At 36.9% G+C, this 23,090-nt stretch overlaps 1 protein-coding gene across 5 annotated transcripts in view; it reads left to right on the top strand.

The window, feature by feature from the left end:
* LOC102800832 (uncharacterized) overlaps nucleotides 1–11,336 on the top strand; it is a 46,477-nt gene extending 35,141 nt beyond the window's left edge. Inside the window, exons 1-4 of one of the 5 annotated variants that reach the window (XM_006823955.3) lie at nucleotides 4,378–4,529; nucleotides 6,578–6,746; nucleotides 9,953–10,050; nucleotides 11,004–11,336. In XM_006823955.3, the coding sequence (XP_006824018.2) occupies nucleotides 4,422–4,529; nucleotides 6,578–6,746; nucleotides 9,953–10,050; nucleotides 11,004–11,168 (540 nt within the window). In that variant the 5' untranslated portion in view covers nucleotides 4,378–4,421 and the 3' untranslated portion in view covers nucleotides 11,169–11,336. Of the gene's footprint in view, nucleotides 1–4,377; nucleotides 4,588–4,610; nucleotides 4,696–6,577; nucleotides 6,747–9,952; nucleotides 10,051–11,003 lie in introns of those variants that run through there. The other 4 variants (XM_078014359.2, XM_006823956.3, XM_085495469.1 and 1 more) reach the window with 4 other exon arrangements.
* Nucleotides 11,337–23,090: the final 11,754 nt, after the last annotated feature.

Consider the following 23,090-nt stretch of genomic DNA (forward strand, 5'->3'; position numbering starts at 1 on the left):
TACAAATTAATCATAACCACTTTACCATTACCAATATACCATTACCATTACCAATTAATCATTAGCACGTTACCATTACCAATATACCATTTTCCATTACCAATTAATCATAACCACTTTACCATTACCAATATACTATTTTCCATTACCAATTAATCATAACCACTTTACCATTTCCAATATACCATTTCACCATTACAAATTAATCATAACCACTTTACCATTACAAATATACCATTACCATTGCACCAATATTTTGGATGTTTTATTCTTAGATGCCAAACTTACAATTCGTCCTTAGTTTCAGTTACTAGGTGTACTAATTATATGCTATCGTGACTATCGGGGGTATTATTTATGTTCGAGTGACTATTGTGGGTACTAATTACATGTCCTATATCTTTTTATGGGTGCTAATTACATGTTTTAGTGACTAACATAATTAATATTTATATGTTTTGGTGACTGAAACCAAGGAAGAAAATTATTTAAAATGATATGCCAAAAAATAATATCAAATTATAGTAGAATTAACAATATACCGCTACAGCATCACCACTATACCATTACCATTGTGCCATTACCATTATATCTGCAAATATAAAATACCAATAGACCATGTTAATATACCTTCCATTGTAAAATTACCATTGTATTATGATCAGTGTACTTACCATTGCAGCATCACCAATATACCATTACAGCATCACCAATTTCCATAATTCTTGTACCAATACCAGTTTACCATTACCAATATATCATCACACCATTGTACCTGCAAATATACCATTAACAATATCTCATTGCCAATATAACTACCATTGTACAAATACCAATATTCAATTACCAATTTACCATAACCAATATACCTATTAATACAGCATTATCAATATACCATTACAGCATCACCAATATACCATTTTACCATTACCAATTAATTATAACCACTTTACCATTACCGATATACCATTACAATTGCATCATTATTTTGGATGTTTTATTTTTAGATGCCAAACTTACAATTCTTCCTTAGTTTCAGCTACTAGGTGTACTAATTATATGCTATCGTGACTATCGGGGTATTATTTATGTTCGAGTGACTATTGTAGGTACTAATTACATGTCATAGTTCTTTTTATGTATGCTAATTACATGTTCTAGTGACTATTGTGACTAATATTAAGTTTGGTGACTGAAACCAAGGAGGACAATTATTTAAAATGATATTCCAAATATTAAAATCAAATATCTTTTACCAATACACCATGATCAATATACCACTACCATTTTACACTGACCAATGTACCATTACACAATTATGATTTCCATTACCAATACACATGTAGTGATGCGAATAACAAGGATTATTATTATTATTAAATGTCAAAGTTAGTGAGAAGCATTATGTTTTGATCCAATAAAAATAAAAGCAACCATTTTGTATCAAATCACCCATTAAATGTAAAAAACAAAACAATAACCCATCATATCTGGGGTTTATAACACGTTTTAACATGTAATTGTCATGGGACCCATGTATAGATGTGATATATATATATATATTTATAAGAAGGTAGTCGATTATTCCAGGTGAGTGTGCTCGATACTACATGAGTAAAGTTGACTCTACAGTACTGTTTCGTAAGGTACATGGAGTACCTCACTCATCAGGAGTTAAGACTTTATTAAATAAACCACCGAAACAGACTACGTTATAAGCGCTACAGATTTGCATAACAATGGAGTGTGTTTACGATATTAAAACTAGTTGTTGCATAGCAACGATTTGGCTCTGTGTCTACAGGAAGAAAAAAGCTCATTTCTTTTATTTAAACTACAGTAATGTGGTTGGAAAATTATAATATATTTCTCTCTAATGCACAAGTTGCAACGTTTGCTTGAAGTATTATATGGTGCAGCACGCGATAACACTCTCCATTTGATGTCATAATCGATGTTATTGTCTTTTAATGACCAAGCGTATTTACTTGGTGTGGTTTCTGTACCGGGTTTTAAATTCATTTCCTGTTAGTCCCACATATGTTTCACACTTGTTGTTGTCTTGCCGTCTGATATTAGCTTGGTAAACCAAGGCCGATTGTAAACAATTTCCGTCTAAGGGACATTCAGATTTCTTACGGCAGTTACATAATCTGTTACATAATCTGTTGATCTCGGTATATATACATAGTTTAAATTGATTATTCTAGGCATGTATATACTATACATGTATATACTAGTAGATGTATTTCTTCCAAGCAAGATCCCTCATCAGGTATTTTGGATGACAAAAATGCACATGAGTCTGTCTAATATGATATCTGATGTAGGTGTGAAGTTTAAACTTTTGTTGTCATATAATAATAATAAAAATATTTATTTGCCCCAAAATAATAATAACAATAATACACACTGAAAAATAAAAACAAAAGTAAGCCACACACAAAACCAAATACGGAGAAAAACAAATGGTAAGAAAAAATATATATATTGAGTAAAAAGGAAATTAGATGATAGCTTACTGCTAGTCTAGTCTGATTCCCAATATACACTGGGAGTAAATTATAATGTATAAAGTGGAGGGCAAAAAATAAGTATATTAATATGAAGATTAACTAACCAAATAAATGAACAAAAATGTCTGTATGGCATCACGCTTTGTCGACACCACCACCACGGAAACACCGGCAGCGCCCGTCAATGACCAGTTCAAATATAACATGAAAATGAGCGACATCCTGTGCGAGGCGAAACATAACGTAAGGTATTATTTTGGTTGAAAAATTACAAAAGTTGGTTCTCCTCGCGGATTCCTCTCATGACTTGGCCAGCGGCGGTGAGGGTGGGAAACTCATGTGGGCCAGTAATAGAAGAAAAAAATAGTCGGGGTATTGGTTCTTTCTTGTCCCGTGCCCCTTTTCCGAATAATAAGAGGTCGGCAGGTAGGATTTTATTTTGTGTGCAATCAGAGATTCGATCATGATTGTCACAATGCCAGTTGAAGAGGCGGAGAGGCCCCCGTTTGTTTGTAACCCACTGTAGGTGGCCATTAACAGGAAAAGTTAGAAGCGCTTAATTTTAGACCTGAGGCGAGTTTCCCTAATTGTATTTAAGATTTGCATCATATAACGCAAAGTGTGTAATATTTAATTCTCGTTATTGGTGCCCTAATACCGAGGCAGTTGATGCATTTACCCATGATTGGTCTTATGTAAATAATTGGTTATTGTACCCGATTTGAGTGTTGAAGCATTTAGAAGTATGCAAAGGTAAGAGTGTTTTGGTGATCCTTTTGTGGCGATCTGCCTATTTTTCGCCAATGATTTGCCCAGACGGGGTTCACGTTGCAAATTATGTAGCTGATTAGTTGGATCTCCCTGTTTACCAGAGCGCATTTATTTCTGGACGTAGAAACAAGTCCTTGGCGGTAAATATCAGAATGATCGCATTTCGCGACGATTTTAACTTGCCATTGTACGTTTTCCAATCAACATGCATTTCCAGTTTTCCCTGCGTAAGTACTCCGTACATGTATATTTAACCATGTTGGTTGATGGCGCTGTGCACAATTCAAGCAGTGTGATGAAATCTGGTTCTAACAGTATTCATTGAATGCAAGTATTTCCGTTGGCTGGTCCCCGCCTCAAGTGTCATGGCGTACATTCGCAAGGGTCGAATATATAATAATCGAAAAATTAGTTGTGTTTGAAGTTGCTGCAGTCGATTTGATTATTATGTAATAATGCATTTGTTTGTGCCAAAAACGTTAAATATAAGCCTTATTCAGGGCGTGGTTACAGAGTGACAACTTTTTTACCGGACAGTGAGTACTTAATCTACTATTAGTCATCTCTCGATTGATATATAAGACTCGAAAATAAATTCGTGTTTGATGTGACTGCAGCCGATTTGATTAAATGAATTAACGCATGTTTTGTACCAAAAACGTGAAATATTGTCAAAGTTTAAAGCGTGGTAATATAGTGACAACATATTGTGCCGGAAAGGGACTGACATATTTATAATGTACTGTTAGTTCTACTGATATATAACATTCGAAAATAAATTTAGTTTAAAGTGACTGCAGCCGATTTAATTATAAATAACATCGCATTTGTGCGATAAACGTGAAATATTGCCCGTACATCGAAACGTAATATTTATAACCAATCTTTTTTTTCGTCACACAGTTGGTTTATAATGTGTAAAACTATAATTGTCTTTTTTAATATCGAATGAGCAGTTTATATTGAAAACGCACGAGGCATTTATTATTTGATAAAACCGCCAGCCAGTATAGTGCGATTACTGCGATAGGGTTTACGGTTTTGTTTTATTGCTTGCACTTATTGCGTGCTAGCTTATATTGCGTGCTCTTATTGCGTACCAACTTCACACTGGTCGCCAACCAAAACTGTACAATGACCTTTGGCCAGACGGTTTTCGAATACTCCCGAGGGGTCCCGAAGTACGTCCGTAATAGTGACATCAGAAATATTAGCTCCCGTATGCAATCCCTTCAAAATACGGTCAGTGTACAACGATTGAAAGTTAGATTTCAGCGAGTCTTTGAAAGGTTTGTTGACGGTAAGCTCAAGGGGTTACAACCACAGTCAGCTGGCGCACACGTGATAATAAAATAAATACGTCTCTTATTTAGTTTTATACTGCATTCAAGATGGCGGCCCCCATATAGTAAATATCGCATTTATTTTATTATCACTTGTGCGCCAGCTGACTGTGGTTGTAACCGTACAACAGGCCGGAACAAACCCAGTCGCGATGTTGTTGTCGTGTAGTTTTTTTCAAAAAATCTTCACATCGATGTACTCTGATAGTTGGGCCAGGGAGTGTACATCAAATATTGCCAGGGGTTTATCAGATTGGTTTCCAAATTTAATTTATGCAGTTCCGAAGCCTTGTCTCTGACATGCATGGACCGATCATGTTTACAAATTATCCATCTTTACTACGTGTCACACATATGTCCATTTATTCAATCACAACTGAGGTGGCCGAATATTGTAAAGATACAAGTCATTTCTGCCCTTCTGGAACTGGATCTTAATTGTGCATGAACCAATTTTGTTCAGAAATGGTGTATACAGTGAAATATGATGGCACCTTGATGCACAATATCAACTCCTGTATGCGAAGCACATAATTTGGTTCTTTGTATGTATATATTAGTATTTCTGTTCCACCATTATTTCAAGGACTGCTGGTCAGGAACAAGGTGCAGACCTGATTAGTTTTGAAAAAAAATCTGTGCATATTAATTTTCAGCTTTTCTACTGATATTTCAAGTACAAATCATCACATTCAAATGAAACTTGGTACATAGTTGTCATAAGAAAATGCACAGACCTGGTCAGTTTTTGGCTACCATCTGTTCATATTTATTACCTAATTTGTATAATAATTCATAATTTTTCAGCTTTTCCATTGACATCTCAAATTGTTAACTGAGAATTGAGAACATCTTGTTAGTTTTAGATTAAAATCTGCACATATTATTTGGTAACCTGATTTGTACAATAATTAGTCTGTTTTCAGCTTTCAAGTTTTCAGGTGCTAATCTTATTTCTGAATCAATGAATCTTGGTACATAAATACTCTAAGACAATGCAATGATCTAATTAGTTTTAAATACTTTCATAATAATCACCTAATTTGCATAATAATTTACTTTTCAAGATTTAATTATAGCAGTCTAAGTGTGGTACATATGAGCCCTTATACAATGCACAGACCTAATTTGAATAATAATGAACTAATTTTACAGCTCGTTTAAAAAAAAAATTGGATACTAATAAGACTTGGTATATAAGTGCCCTGGGACATTGCTTGGGATCTGACTAGTTTTGATTGAAATTCAAGCATACTAATTGCCTAATTCTCATAAGATTTATAATCATCACATTTCATTGAAATTTGGTCCATAGCTGCTCTAGGGAAATCTACATTACTATTAGTTTAATGTTGAAAACCATGCTTATTTATTTTGATTATTTAATTATTATTAGCCAACTTCTAATTTCTAAAAAATTTGGATTTAAATTGAACTTGTTGTAGATGTGCTCTGGAATAAATCAGACTGCAAACCACAGATGTAAAATAGAATTAATTTCCTGTGAGTTTTTTAAATTATTACTGTAGATCACATTGTTTTGCATCTTAAATAGCAGACAAATATCAGTTGCAAAGCTTCTAGTTTGAAAATCTAATCTTAAATTTTGATCATAAATTAAGTTTAACAATGTTCCAATACTCTCAGAACACCGAAGTTCTTTCTTTGCTTTTTTTGATTTTGTTGTTTTATTTTAGATTAAAAATGGATGCTTAGTGGCCCCTATCTTTTAACCATTACTGTTCAAGAGCCATAATTGTGACATGCATTGGCCGCAATACAACCAGTACATCTTCACATGTATACTTTTATATCTCTGATTCAAAATGGCTGACTCATTTATTTTGTGTTTACTATTGCACAACTTAATCCGTGTTCTGTCAATGACTTTGTGAAAGTGATTTTTACACTTAGCATAATGTTATAATTTTGAACTTTACTTTGTAGATGGACAACACTAGTAGTACCTCATCAGATGAAAGTGATGTGAAAACAAGTACAGTCACCATCATCAAAGGAAAGAAGAAGAAAAAATCAAAACCTAATGTATTATTTATTGGCAATTTGCCATATAACACAACAAAAGAGGAAATTATGGAACATTTCAAAAAAGCTGGCAAGTATAAAGATGCATATACATGAGAAAATATAATTTATAATAGTGTTGTTTGATACTGTTCTGGTATTTTGATGAATTCTACATGAACTGACTGAGTACTCGTTTGATGAAACCAAATGCTTTTTGACTCCCATGTGCGAAGCACATGATGGGAGTCTTTGCAGTTAGTGTGTCTGTGTATGTGTGTATGTGTGTCTGACTGTTCCACTGCTATCTCAAGAACCATACATCGGTTTTTGATGAAACTTGGTGCATAGCTGCTCTAGGCCAATGCGCAGATTGATTAGGTTTTGGTAAAAATCCATGCTCGTTAATTACCTAATTTGCATGATAATTAGCTAATTTTTAGCTGTATGACTGTTCCACTGATATCTAAAGAACCACTCATTGGATTTTGATGAAACTTGGTACATAGATGCTCTGAACATATGCGCAGATTTGATTAGTTTTTGGTAAAAATCTGTGCATATTAATTACCTAATTTGCATGGTAATTAGCTGATTTTTAGCTGTTCCATGATTGTTCCACTGATATCTAAACAATCACTCATTGGATTTTGATGAAACTTGATACATAGATGCTCTGAACATATGCGCAGATTTGATTAGTTTTTAGTAAAAATCCGTGCATATTAATTACCTAATTTGCATGATAATTAGCTGATTTTTAGCTGTTCCATGATTGTTCCACTGATATCTAAACAACCACTCATTGGATTTTGATGAAACTTTGTACATACATGCTCTGAACTAATGCTAGGTTTTGATTAGTTTTTGGTAATAATCCGTGGATACTAATTACCTAATTTGCATAATGATTAGTCAATTTTCGTTTTTTCCACTGATATCTCAAGTACTAATCATCACATTTCAATGAAACTTGGTACATAGATGTCATATGACACTGCACAGACCTGATAGTTTTTATGGTAATATCAGTACATATTAATTACCTAATTTGCATAATTAATTAATTTTCAGCATTTGATATAAGTACTGATCATGACATTTCAATGAAACTTTATACATAGATGTCATATGACACTGCACAGACCTGATAGTTTTTATGGTAATATCAGTACATATTAATTACCTAATTTGCATAATTAATTAATTTTCAGCATTTGATATAAGTATTGAGCATTACATTTCAATGAAATTTGGTACTTACATACTCAAATAATATGCAGAGATTGATTGTTTCCGATAAATATTTGTGCATATTAATCACCTAATTTGCATAATTAGTTAATTTTCAGCTTTTCCACGGGTATCTCAAGTACTAATCATCGCATTTCAATGAAACTTGGTACATAGATCCTTTAGGACTATGCAGAGACCTGATTAGTTTTAGGGTAAATAATTGTGCATATTAATTACCTAATTTGCATAATTAATTTTCAGCTTTTCTACTGATATCTAAAGTACTAATCATCACATTTCAATGAATCTAGAATTATGCAGACCAAATTAGTTTCCGGTAAATATTTGTGCATATTAATCACCTAAGTTGCATAATTAACCAACTTTCACACTGATATCTCAGGTACTATACATCACATATTAATGAATGTACATGGATGCTGTAGGACAATAGACAGACCTGAATAATTGTGGGTTAAAATCTGTACATATTAATTACCTAATTTGCATAATTAAACAATTTTAAGCTTTCACACTGATATCTAAAGTACTAATTATTCCATTTCAATGAAACTTAGTACAAAGATGCTCTAGGACAATGTACAAACCTAATTAGTTTGGGGTAAAAATCTGTTCATATTAATTCCCTAATAAAGATAATAATTCATATTTTTTGGTTCTAATCACATTTCAATTAAACTTGGAAATATAGATTTTCTGTTACATTGTGCAGACCTCATTAGTTTTACACTCAAATCTGGTCATATTAATTTTCTGATTTGCATAATTAGTTTTCAGCTAAGTAATTTCAAATTATATTTAATGTGTCTCCAATACTCTCAGCACATGGGAGTTCTTTCTAAGCTTTCTTTGATTTTGATTTTTCATAATATGAATGTGAGACTGTGTGTTATAAAAGCAACAGTCATAGAGCAGTTTGGTCATCAAAATAGAGTATGGTAAACAACAATAATAAAAAAGTTGTAAGTTGAAGTTAAGGTAGAAGCCTACTTATAAATTAAAATACCCGGAATGTATTCATTTTTCAATAAATTGTACTTCCGGGCAATATAAAGATATCAAGATCAAAAAAATTGGGGGTCACCAGCTTAATTTTCGAGAAATAATGGTTGTATTTTGGTGGAAAGTCACCAATTTGGCAGTATTATATTACTTTTATCATAGATTCCTATAAAGTTTTTCTTTTACATTGTGTTCTATAGAATTGTACTAAAAATAGTAATTTTCAAGAAATATTATTACACATTTTTCAAAAAGCTTAACTGTGACACACAGAATAATGCTATTTCATTGTCCCATGGGACATTACGGTAGCTTCATGATTGTACATGATAAACTAATGAACATTGTCATGCAATTTATGACCAATTTTGGCAAAAGTTATGACTAGGCTTCTACCTTAACCTATTTAATGAAATATGTTGATCACAATTTAAAGAATTTCTCTGATAAAGTTATAGGTAAGGCTGTGAGCTGTATTTATCATTTTACAGTCGTTTGATCAACCTAAAAATGCTAATTTAATTATATGGATATATATATTATGTATAATATAATTATATTTAAATTTTTGTGATAGCTACTTCTGTGAGCTATGTTCATTAAATGTACCCCGATAATGTATATGTGATATTTGTAAAACAACCCTCTGGTATTGAGTGGCATAACAGTCATAAAACCAACTAGAATACATGGACTACAGATAACAGATAAATCCATGCTCAGGCGTTTTTCTAGAGAAAAAATGAAAGAGGGAGCACTGCAATTCACCGACTCCATCAAGTGGGGGAAATAGGGTGTGCAGTTTTTGATAAGTTAAAATGAAGCATTCTATAGCTTCCTTGGGGCCAAAATTACAATCAGACTGGTCACAGTTGAAGACTGGCCGCATGTGATCCCTGGTCAATCAGAATTTTATGGTTGCCATAGGAACTGCCTCCCAGGGTAAGGGGGTGCATGGCCATGGCATGAGGGCGCTGCACCCCTGTTCCCTTGTTTAAAAACAATCCCTGCATGCTTACCATGTACTGTTCATTGCAGGTGGTAGTGTTACTGATGTACGATTGATAACTGATAAGAATACAGGACAGTCAAGGGGATTTGGTTATGTTGACTTTGACAATTTTGAAAGTGTGAGGGTAAGGACCACTAAGACACCTTTCAAATCTTATACATGTGTATTGTAAATAATCAGAAAGCTGGGTATTTAAGCCTATCGTACTGCAATTATTTTTTGTTATTTAAACAATCAAATTATCGTGAAAAAAAATGCTTAAAATTTGGTGCTGATTAATGTCATTTAAGAGAGGTTTAATTATGTCAATTCTTGCTTTGTTTAAGGTATTTATAGTGATGACAGAAACACCATGTGTGAATTCATTTGTAAACATTTTGAGTGTTGAAGCCATTTTAAATAGAACATTTAGTAAAATGCGAAATATATACACTGTAAAATACTTTATTTTAGCTGGAAATAATTTTTCGCTGAAAAGACTTCTTGGGTGTTTTGTATAGAACTTATTTTCACTGATTTTTGACAAGTTGAATGTAAAATTGAGGAAAAAAGGTATATTCGCTGGATTTTGTTTTTGCTTAATCACTCCTTCAGCGAATTCCAAGCGAAAATAAAGTATTTTACAGTATATATAGATATATTTGTTAAGATAATACCAATGATCAGCATAGGTCATTGATTATAACTGTTTACTGTAGAATACTTTATTTTCGCTTGGAATTTATTTTCACTATTTTCGCTGAAGGGATGATTCTGTGAAAATAAAATCCAGCGAATATACTTTTTTTCCTATATTTCACATTAAACTCATCAAGAATCAGTGAAAATAAATTTTAAGTAAAACGCCTAAAAAGCCTTTTCAGCGAAAATTAATTCCAGCGAAAATAAAGTATTCCACAGTATATAGATCCAATGCTTGAATAACAGGTCTATTTTACACATGAGTAAAATACTAGTACCTAACATTTAAGAAAAATTAAAATATGTGATTAGTCTAGTTTTGACGCCTTGATACAACTTTTAATTTGGTGTGAAATGTCAAGTACCTAGCTGAAGTCTATTTTTTCTTTATTACAGAAAGGGCTGAAACTTCATCATTCTAGAATATTTGGAAGAAAGATCAATGTAGAAATGACAGTGCCAGGAAGGGGAAGAAGCGAAAACAGGAAAGGACTTATCCGGGAGAAAAACAAACAATGGAAAAGAAAGCTTAATAAGAAGAAACGACCTAGTAAAAAATGAAAAATCTTAAAAATAATAACAAATTAATTTAATGTTATTTTGAGATTTATATTTATACAAATATGTTCTTTATCTTTGTATATTATGCATTTTATTAAGTGTGCTTTTATTATGGTAAGTGAGTCTCAAAAATTCTTATTTTATTGAAATACAGTCTTGTCAAATATCTGTGATGATCTAATTATTTATAATCCTTTTACACTCGCATGTTCCTTTGTGGGATTTTCACCATGTTTGAATCCAATTCACTATGTTCAATTACGCACCATAGACTCCGGTCAGTCAATATGACTATTTTGAACTGTAGGCATTAATCTGCGAATCAGCCAGTGACTGAGAAATAAATCTAGGTCAGGGGAAGCCCCATGACCTCAAGATTTTCCCTTACGTCACAAACCATGTGATCGAGGTAATGTGGCGACGCCATCTTCCCTCTATCTTTACTCTATTTCATTCTCCACACCGAGCGGGATGAAACTTTTGCGGTCCAGCCTGGAAGCCTGCTTTTTCCTGTTCGAGTTTTAGCTTGGGTTACTGCCGCTAACACGGCAGCCGACACCGTGGCTGGTAGGATAAGTTTTTCTTATTTCTTACCCCTGTGTTTATGTGTATATTTTTACAACAAAGAAAAAAAACTTGACGATGCAAATTGACCATTTCATGTGTTTTCTTTTTGTCAGCTTTCAACTGTAATTTGTCTCCCTCATGCATGCCTTGTTCATTTTTACCAATGTGTTTTTAGAAATGGATAGAAGCAAGGGCGACGAGCCTCTGGTTTTATCCCCTCAGTTTGCCTGGAGATTGTGTAACCCCCTGTTCCCAGCCCCAACCTTCCCGTTATTTGCGATGAAGGCAAGGTGCAGGCTAGTGGTATTGGGTCTCCGTTCACAGAAAGCGGACGGGGATGCTGGCAGCCAAGCCTCTGTTTTTGGTGCAGAGCAATCAGCACATTACGCACAGGCATTCCCAGACACAGTGAGTACGTTATCGAGCGGTCCCTCAGAGACATCCATTCATAATGACTCGGTGAGCCACACCATAGGGGTGATGCGGAGTATCATCGAACCTAATGACAAGATGTACATACCCCCACCCTCGATCCTAGAGCAGTCACTTACTGTTGCTTCGACACTTATGGGATCGCAGGAGCCGGGATCCAAAGCTTCCCCTCGGCACACCTCTCCTGGTCCGGCCGAGTGCTGAGCATGGCGGTGGGCGGACAAACTGTGTTGAAGAGCGGACATTGGTCGTCTGCGGAGGAGGTGATGTCTAATGCCCCGGCTGGGGTAATCTTATGCAGAAATATTGTGCTGGACCAAACGCTACCCAATCGAAGTGGTGTCTGACTCAGATTCCGTCGATGTCTGGGATGAGACCAAATGCCCCGACCGGATCAGACCCTTCCGCAGGAGGGAAGAGTGGCGGTACGAAGAAAGGGCCAGATGGTGGCTCCTCCTCATCCTCGGGCGATCGTCCACCCTGGCAGCGGGGGAACCATGTTTGACGGTTACCTCTGTGACGGGGGGGGATGGGCATTTGTTCGGCGAGAGGCCAGGTTGCAACTTATTGACTACTTCAAGCCTCGTGGGGACTCACCTCAGCAGAGTAGAGCACCCCCAACTTACAACCGCCAACCCATGGCCACATATCCCTGTCGCACACAGATTGTGCCGGTGTATTCCGGCTTGGAGGCAGCGGGTGGATGCTCCAGGTAGTGATACACGGTTACAAGATACCACTAAAATCCCCACCCCCCTGTTGGTGCCCCCATTGGGAGCACTGCCAGGGGACCCCCACAAGGCGGAAGCAATCAGACAGGAAGTAAACAGTTTGCTGTCAAAGGGCACCATACGCAATGTAGAACAGCCGGCTTTAAGTCCAGGCTTCTACTCAAGTGTGTTCGTAGTACCAATATCTACAGGTGGCTGGCGTCTAGTTCTGACGACTCCAAGCAGCGTGCTACTTTCCATCCACTGTTTTGACTGGCTTGTCTCATTAGACCTAAGCGATGCCTACTTGCACATACCAATGCACCCAGCAAGTCACCAGGCTAACACAGGATTTACTACACCAGTTGGGCTTTCTAGTAAATCAAGCAGAGTCGCAGCCAACACAACAGTTGGTCTTCCTGGGCATGGAGTTGGACACGGAGGCGGGCTTAGTACGTCCTTCACAGGCGCAATTGCTTGGCGCTAAGCGACCTAGCCAAACGCCTAGTCAGCGTTCCCTCAGTGTCCCTCCGAGAACTAATGCAGATTATCGTGCTTCACACAGACAACACAGCAGTGGTCTCCTATATCAACAAGAACGGGGGACAAGATCCCCATCGTTGTCAGTCCTAGCAGAGCAAATTCTTCTTTGGTGCCTGGAAAGCAATTTGGAGATAAGTGCACACCACCTTCCAGGGGTGAGGAACAGTCTGGCAGACGCCCTCTCGTCTCTAGAACACGTGGTGGCAGATACCCCAATGGGTAGCCTCCATGCTGTTTTGGCTGTGGGATGGTCCAAAGATAGAACCCTGGAACGCCAAGCTCCCGACGTATGTAACACTCCTGCTGACACCAGGACCTTGGGCCATGGATGTGTTGTCGATCCCGTGGACAAACCCAATTGGCCAACCAAGGCTTGGTTTTCACTTCTGTTGGAAATGCTAGTCGAGACACCGGTAGTGCTTCTGGACTTACCGGACCTGCTGTCCCAACCGGACGGCACACTACCAACGAGCCTAGTGGTGTACCACTTACACGCATAGAGGCTCTCAGCAGATGAAAGGCTTATCTGCGCGGGCTGCCAACGTCCTGGCCAGGGCAAATATGGATTCCACCAACGCAGCTTATGACTCAAAATGGCGTGTGTACACTGATTTGTATAGCGCAGGGGAGATTGATCCATGCCATCCCTCTGTTGGCCAGGTAGCAGACTTCTTCATCCACCTGTTTGACAAAGTGGGTTTGTCCTGTGCAGAGATCGTTGGCTACAGGTTGGCCTTGTCCCCCTCCATTGAGAACGCTTTGGGAACAAGACTAGCCGATTGTCCTATTATTAGGGGACTGTTTACTGCTTTCCATAATCAAGAGGCCGAGACCCTGAACAAGGGAACCGCCCAATTGAGATTTGTCGGTTGTGTTGTCAGCTCTAAGCAGACCGCCCTTTGAGCCTCTCCAATCAGCACCACTCAAATTTTTGACGTGGCCTCAGGTAGGCATCGGTCAGAACAGGCGGCATTGTCATTCTCGGACGGACGTGCCACCTTCATGGACAATCAAGTTGTGCTAAAGACATCAGGTTTCTTGTCGAGAAGCAAATCCAAGGACACGATCCCCAGTCGATTGCCATCCCCGGCTGTCGAACATTGTCAGCCTGGAGGATCAGGAGAAATTGCTGCTCTGCCCGGTTCGAGCACTGAGTTGCTACAAAAACCGTACTAGGGATTCAAGACAGGGTGCCAAGCACATGTTTTTGTGTTCTGTCCAAGGTAAGCAAGACAGGCCAACCACCCCGACTTCCATCATCAGATGGATTACTGCGACTGTGTTAGAAGTCCGGGGACGACACAGGCAAGGTAAGACACCATTTCCTGCATCGGTCCTAACTAGGTGGTAGTCTATTACTGGAGAGCATTATCCCGGACTGGGACACACTTTTCATCACTTTCTGTTTACTCATAAACCCGCCTTACTCTGCCTACAGTTCAATATAGTCATTTTGACTATATTGATCCCTCAACCACCCCATATTGTCCGTAGCGTTCACTTAGTCCTCCGTGTGGAGAAAGAAGGAACCAGAGTGAAGATAGAGGGAAGGTGGCATCACCAACATTACCTCCGTCACGTGGTTCGTGACTTTAGGGAAAATCTTGAGGTCAGGGGAAGCCCCATGATCTCAAGATTTTTCCTAGATTTATTTCTCTGTTACTGATTGAATCACAGATTAACTCCCGACGGGAGTCTATGGTGGGTATGAACTATGTGAATAGGTGGGTTCCGAGAACGTATGTATGTATGTATGTATGATGCATATATATATTAGTAGCATATGTGTTTGAGTAAATATCAGAAACATGTCCATGGATAAGAACATCATTCAAAATCAAGATAAAATATTGTAAGGTTTAGGGTTTCCCAACTGACATGATTGTAAAGGTTCAGATGCTCTGTGGTATTTGCAATATTAACATGCGAATGAGTACCTGGACCTCTAGTACCTACCTCAAGCATGTTTGGGTTAGCGGCAACAGTACTGATTAAACATACTAACCAATTAACTCATTTGATATGAGGAAGGCTTCCTCAACTGCCATTATAAGCTGATTGTCAAAAGCAAAGTTGGATGGATTCATAAATGTAGTATACTTTAGTATCAGGTCCGGGCAGGGTTGATAGATAACAGCTTTGATAGCCACAAATTTATCACTCTGAAAAGCATCATTTTGGTGGTTGTTTGAGAAACAGAAAAGTGTCTCCATCTTTTTTTCAAAATCTCCAAGTTACCATAGATTCAACTGCATATTTGGGCAGTGATGTGATGTGAATTTTCAATACAAATTTTACAACTTCAAGATATGTTAGTGCTGAAGGTGTTTACAATTTTTGAGGAGCTACTTAGGTTAATACTGTTATTGGTCAGTATAATCTAGTCAGCCCGTGAAGAGGATGTGCTTAGGATGGTATTAGTTTGGCATGCATGCAACAAATATTTGATAGCAATCATGACATAAGTTTAATTACAGTGGATACAATAGGTGGAGTCTGGTGTTGTCTACATACACCTCATCTATATATATTTCAGTCATGTAGATTACATATTTCTACATTCATCTGAAAGTGTATATATATTCGACAGAATAGTTAGTCATCTAAACGTAGGAAAAATTCAAAATTGCAAATATGACACATTGTTGGTGTGAATTTTGTAGTATGCCAGCGGTATATTTAAAAACACTTCAAATGCTTTATTTTGAGTTATTAGTTAACATTGGTTAGAATAAGATCCCATCTAGGGGTCAAGTTTTGTTTGATCTAATAAATCAGTTTCGTGAATGCTACTTATCACTGTTACACAGACTGTGATAGAATGAAGTGGCAATTTTATTATTTACCAATCTGAGTTATCCCCTACATTACACGTTACATTGAACTTTCACGAAGAACATAATATTCAAATTAAGTAAAGATTGATTACAGATTTTTGATTATCTGTAATTAGCGGAACGAGCCATATACGTATTAAATATTATTTTCGGCAAATATTTTGTAAATATCGCGCATATAAAACCCATTTTCACTGATTACAGTTAATTTTTATTATGTGTGTTATCCCGTTTTGTTTCTTCGATTACAGTAAGCCTCTGTATGCTCGTGTTGAAAGTGGTGGGAAAATCCAGGTGGACGTTTGTGACCTGGTCGGGGCTATGGGTCCGCCAATTCGGAGCCTAGGCCCGGGGGGGGGGACTTAATGCAAATCACATTATTAGGACGTGCCGCCCTTCAGGATTGGAATTTTTAGCTGTTTGGTATAGAATAGGGGTATAGATTGTCTTGTCTTTTGGTCCAATATCAGGTTTGCCGGTCTAGGATGGGGTCTGTGTTTTTTTTAATTTCCATGCATTTACTTGATTTTTAGTAGTTTTAGTAGTTTGTCCATCGGCCATCATTCATCCCGTTAATGAGTCCCACAATGCAATATGTTTCAGTGCGTACAAACTTAGTGCATGCATAGTGAAGTCATTAACAATTTAACCTATAACTGAATAAATTTAGTGACAATTTGTCCTCTGATGGGATATACATATTCACTATTTGGTTTATAATGGGGTATGGTTTTTGAGGTGAAAATGGTCTATGATGGGGTCTGGGGTTTTACTTCCTGTCCGCACACCCCTACAAAATTGAAAGGCCAACACCCCGAGGGACTAGGACGGTGTATGGGAGTAGTTGTTGCAAGAGGGGACCTACAGCGGGTGCAGCAACCCTGCAAGTTTGTTTCTGGGGGCCTATTGCATACATTAGCAGTTTAAAGGGGCATATTTGCCTCCCTCCCTTTCACACAGGCCCGCTTTAGAAGGTGAAAAACACCCCGCTTTCACGCTAAATTAGGAATGCACATGGAGTAGTAACGGCATATAGAGTGACCCTCCAGGTGTTACGTCTACAAATAGTTCGTGTTTTTAAAGTCGGTAAATTTTATTTAAAGTCACACCTCTCTGTGTAATCATATCGGTTTCGTGAAAAGGCACATGTAGTTTAAAATCAATATTCATTATAAACAACGAAAAAAAACGAGATTTTGATTTCAAACTGTGCCTGCCATGTTCATTCATTATAAAAATCAATAAAAATGGCTGCCATCTTGCTAGGGTTTTGATACTTAAGCTCTCAAGTTTTTCCTGAATTTTCTCACCTAGCATTGTCGTTCCATCATTCAAGACATACCAGTTTACTTGTGAATATACCAGGTTATATGTGAGAACTTGTCAACACTGAACTCTTTGTGTATGTGTATGTATATCAAAAGAAGCAATGAAGTGGAACTGGTACTATCAAAGACATTCACAGCTCAAGGTCAACAGCCACTGACAACAAAGTTACAAAACATATTTTAGTACACAAGACACATAACTCCATGCTAGTAAGTGTGACTAACAGTATACTCTTCAAACGCTGATAGTTGATAGATAACTTAAACTTGTGATATCACACACCAACTTTGTTTTAAACAAAAGACATATGCTGTTCGGCCATTAACAAAGAAAGAAAGCATTTACTCACAAAGCAACAAGACAAAGGAGCCATTATGTCAACTAAATTTGAACGAACTACAATGTAACAGTGGCAACAAATCACAGGGAGAGGAAGATCTACAATCGTACTTAAATTAGTTCAACATTACAGAGGAGAATGAAATCAAAGTCAAATTCAACAAATCCTCGGTGACCTTACAGTCTGACAGTGAGGTGAACGGAATATGGTTACAGTGCCTGAAGCTGGCTTATCCAGAACCAAGACATGTTTACAATGACAATAAAGAAAAGAAGACAACACAATTACGTCTAGTCAGCCAAAATGGTAATACAGTAACAATCAAAGTCTACCACAATGGTACCTTATTAATCCAGGGTAATTCATGGATAATGAATGAATGGACCATGCTACTCAAATACATTCAGGGTAAGCTGCAACTAAAGATAACATCTAAAAAGCAGATAGATTCTAAGAGAAGATATCCACAAAGAAATGTACAAACAACCTCTGAAATACAGGGATGACAGCTCTGATGATGATGAGGTCACATGTATGACAGACCAAACAAACACAGATGACATGCAATCTGCAAGTAAGGGTTCTAAGAAAACAAAGATGTTAACAACCACACAGTCCAAAATGAAAGAAAATCATACAGTCACACCTACTGATAAAAAACAAAAGTCAACTAGTTATGCAGCCACACTACAAAGATCAGACTCTAAACTCAAGCATCTAAACACACTGTCCAAAATTCCATGACATCAAGTTCACCTGCATTAAATAACAAAGGATCATTAGACAACAGTGAATTGGCAGCTACCCTGAGCCAGATGTTTAAAACTATCCAACAGCGAAGAGTAACACCATTGCCAACCCATTCATGCAAGATGATGCTGAAACGGAATACAAAACAGTACCTCATTGGAAAGCCACAAGACCAAGAAAAAACATGCAAACACTCATCATTGGTGACTCCATGCTTAAGAACATTGATGTAAAGGGAGTGTACAAAAATACATTTGTGATAACCTTACAAGGACGAAAAATAAAAGAAATGGATGCATACATCCAGGAAACAACTGGAGATGACCTACAAAATGTTGTCATACATGCAGGCACAAACAATATAGCAGATAACGATACAGTGGATTCCTGTGTTGAAGACATAGATAGCAATAACATCCAACTTCAGTTTCACTTAAATGATGCTGTACATCTTAACAATCATGGAACTGCAATCTTGGTAAGAAACATGTAAAACACCATTGTACCTCTGATTGGTGTCAATCGACATGCCAGGAGATATGAGAGACTAAATTCTGGATACAACAATAAACACAACACAAGATACCATAATGACCAGATAACAAGTCAGATCTATCGAAGACATCCATCAACATCCAATCAAACATCGTTCACTCAAGGCCCATCCTTCCAATAGTTATATATGGGATAAACTATCAGTGTTTAATTATCAAGATACTGTAGCCTTTAAAGTTATTCGAGATAAAATCAGAAACTTTACTATATAATACGAGAGGCGTTCATAGAACACCCCAGGTTGGTCCTCCAACCACGTCGTAACTTCAGAAATCAAGGCTGCATCAGGGAAACGCTTTCTTTTTAAAAACAACTTCATGGCTGGGAAGAGATGAAAGTCAGAGGGTGCAAGGTCAGGAGAGTAAGGGGGATTGGGGAAGATTACCTAGCCACACGCCCGTGCTTCTGATCTGGCGACATGGCGACGTGTTGTGGACTGGAGCATTGTCCTGCAGGAGTAGGATACCTTTGCTGATCTTGTCCCGCCTCTTGATTTTGATATCTTCTCTTAATTTCATCAAAAGTGAAGCGTAATAGGCTCCTGTAATTGTGGTACCCTTTAACAGAAAATCTCCGCCCTGGTCCCAGAAGACTGTGAGTATGACTTTACCAGGGGAGGGCTGCACCTTGCCTTCTTTGGAGTCCCAAGTGCTTCCACTGCATTGAATGGGCTTTGGTCTATAGATCATAGTGATTGACCCAAGTTTCATCCATCCTCAAACTTTGACTCATTTTCTTGGCACATCTCCAAATTCATCTTCGAGCACTCTTCTTACTTCTGAAAAGACGTGAGCAACCTGGAAATCCATTTGGCAGACACCTTATGCATATGCAAATGATCATGAATGATAGTTTCCATAGACCCTGTACTAATCTTGGGCTATTTGGCGAACAGTAATGCGTCGATCTTCACAAATGGCTGTCTAAATTTGACGGACAGATGCCTCATCAATGGCAGAATAGGGACGACCAGGTCTGGGAGCTGTTTCCACAGACTTCCGGCCAAGTTTGAATTCACGATGTCAGCGTTTTACAAGGTCATATGATGGGGCATCATCACAATAAGTTTCTTTCATTTCATCAAAAGTCTTCTTTGGTGTGCGTTCTTTCAAATACAAAAACCGGATCGCTGTGTGACACTCAACTGGCTCCATTTCACACTCGACTCAGTTCAAACACCTGTAAATCAGAAACCACAATTAGTTCAGAGCAAAATCAGACAGCTAGAAGTGAGTCAGGGGTATTACTTATTGAACGCCCCTCGTAATTACAATGAGGATAAATCCATAAAGAAAGCAGTGGATGATTTTAACTCAATAGTCACCAGTTCAGCTAATCGGGTATTTCGCAGGATGGTTTAATAAAGAGTGTAAAATTCTCAAAAAAGATATATCTAAAACAGCCAAAAAAAGAAATTCAAAAAATGATTAAATGCAAAAAAAACAGGATGAAAATACAATCATTAACAAATTAAAACAACTTAATAATAACAACCCTATAGAATTCTTGAAAATTATTAACAATTTAAGGGACTCAAATAAGGATCAGGATAATCCAATCTCACCATAGAAATGGGTTGATTATTATAAAAAGTTAAACAGCAATGACAAGATGAATGACTTTCAAAATAAATCTAATCCAATTCCACCAAGAAAATGGAAAGAATTCTACGAACAGTTAAATAATAATGCTACTGATAATAATAATACTGTTTTTCAAAAACAGATAATCTCCAACATTTAAGCTATGGAAGTAAAAGAACATATTAACAATTATAATTTAAATAATGAGATATCTGAAAAAGTAATTAGACTAGCCATTAAAAAACTAAAGAGTAAAAAATTGCCCGGAATTACTTAAATACAGTTCAGACTTCTCAATTCAGCTACTACATAAATTATTTAATATAATCCTGGACTGAGGTATTTATCCAGATATTTGGAATACTAGTATTAGTATTATCTCTCATATCTTCAAGAAAAGAGACAAAACTGACCCAGAAAATTATAGAGGAGTAGCTGTTTCCAGTTGTGTAAGTAAAACGTTCTGTAGTATAATTAACACTAGAATTAGTCAATATATTGAATATAATAACATTATAAATAACAACCAGGCAGGATTGCGTAAGGGATATTGTACTACAGATCAGATATTTGTATTGAAAACTATTGTCAATAAATACTTGAAATCAAAGGGGAAATAGTATTCATATTTCATAGACTTTCGAAAAGCATTCGATAAAATCTGGAGACAGGGGCTTTTCTATAAATTACTTAATAATGGTACAAATGGGGGAAATCTATAACATATTTAAAAATATGTATCTAAATACAAAATCATGCATTCGTTGTATCATGCATTCATTAGATCCAGTTACATTGAATAACTGTAAAATAAGTTCCCTATTCTATGCAGATGATCTAGTGTTAATATCTTAAACAAAAAAACGGTCTTAAGGATGCTGTACACGTTTTTGGTATTGATTTTCTAAACTGATATTTTCATATAAAATATTTACTGAACAACACAAAGCTATATATTGATGGAAAGCTTATTTCACACTGGATATGAAATCGACAAGATAGTGTGTGTATGGACGTGTATAGTCACGTGGTCTCTGTGTAAACACAGAAAGCCATTTTCGGTAAAAAATAATTGAACCAATGAATAAACAAATTTAGTGGAACATTGGCAACAAAACAGTTTTTCAAACGACGCTCACCACCATTCCGTGTTAATTAAGATATATATCTACATGATAGTTGGAGAAGAAATAATAATTTAGCTATCTTGAAAAAACAATGCGATCTGGTTCTTTCCGGTATTCAGAAATTAGAATGTAATTTCGAAACAAATAGGAAAATAGAAAAATCCCAGCGCGGCTTGAGAGGGAACATATCGAAGAGTGTCTGTGCGAAAAATTAGTATAATGCGTCCACTAAAACTCGAGATCAAAGGCCTGCAGTTGCCGTGAATCGCTGTTTTGTTTAACCGAGAAAATGGCAAAAACAACTTAGCAGCAACGTATCGTCGGCTAACTCAAAATCCGTTTGTCCCATGGATCAAAACAAACTCATAATGAATAGTCATGGTATCTGTCTGTCATAATCACGCAGATGTGTGGATATGCGTGGTCGCAATTGGTTAGAAAGTACGAAATTATGCTCCCGAATCCAATAGGAAACACTGTTTCACGGCGTGACAAAGCCGCGCCAAAATGACATCATGATTTACATATTCATTAATACGTTGTGAGAGGAGACACTCATTTTCTGGAAGACTCATTACCATACATTGCCCTCCATGGAAGGCCATTCTCTTGCTCAGCTGCTGAACCAATAACCGTGGCTGAACGCACCACCAGAGTCAACTACATGTAGTTTTCTTACCAAGATTTTTTTTTTACTGTGCGAGATGTCTCGACGAAGATCTGTATGATCTGATTTGAATGGCAATGAGGGGGAGAGAAGTCACAGCGAGCGCTGAACAAAATCGGGTCATGCGATCGCTTAGGTTTAAAGTTGTCTGTCGATCGGGCGGTGAATTTTCAGTTTGTTTGCTCCGTTATTATTTTGTTGATTTGTAAAATAACCTGTTCGCCATAAATCGTGTTTTCCGTTTTTTAGTTCCCAAAACTGTTGTGACAAAATTAGTGTGATGATTCTTTTTCCATCTTCAATGCGTAATACATAGTACCGGAACAACTGCTGGCGGGGACTACTGGCGGTATCTTACATTCAGTTCACTTTTTATATCATGTATAACAAATCTAACTTCATTGAATCCGTCAAATTATTTATTGAGAATGTGAAGATTAAGAAAAATAAAACAGGTAAAACAAGGATGCTCACACACACGC

This window comes from Saccoglossus kowalevskii, chromosome 21, assembly GCF_978046115.1.
Source record: "Saccoglossus kowalevskii chromosome 21, keSacKowa6.1, whole genome shotgun sequence".
NCBI classification, from domain to species: Eukaryota; Metazoa; Hemichordata; class Enteropneusta; family Harrimaniidae; genus Saccoglossus; species Saccoglossus kowalevskii.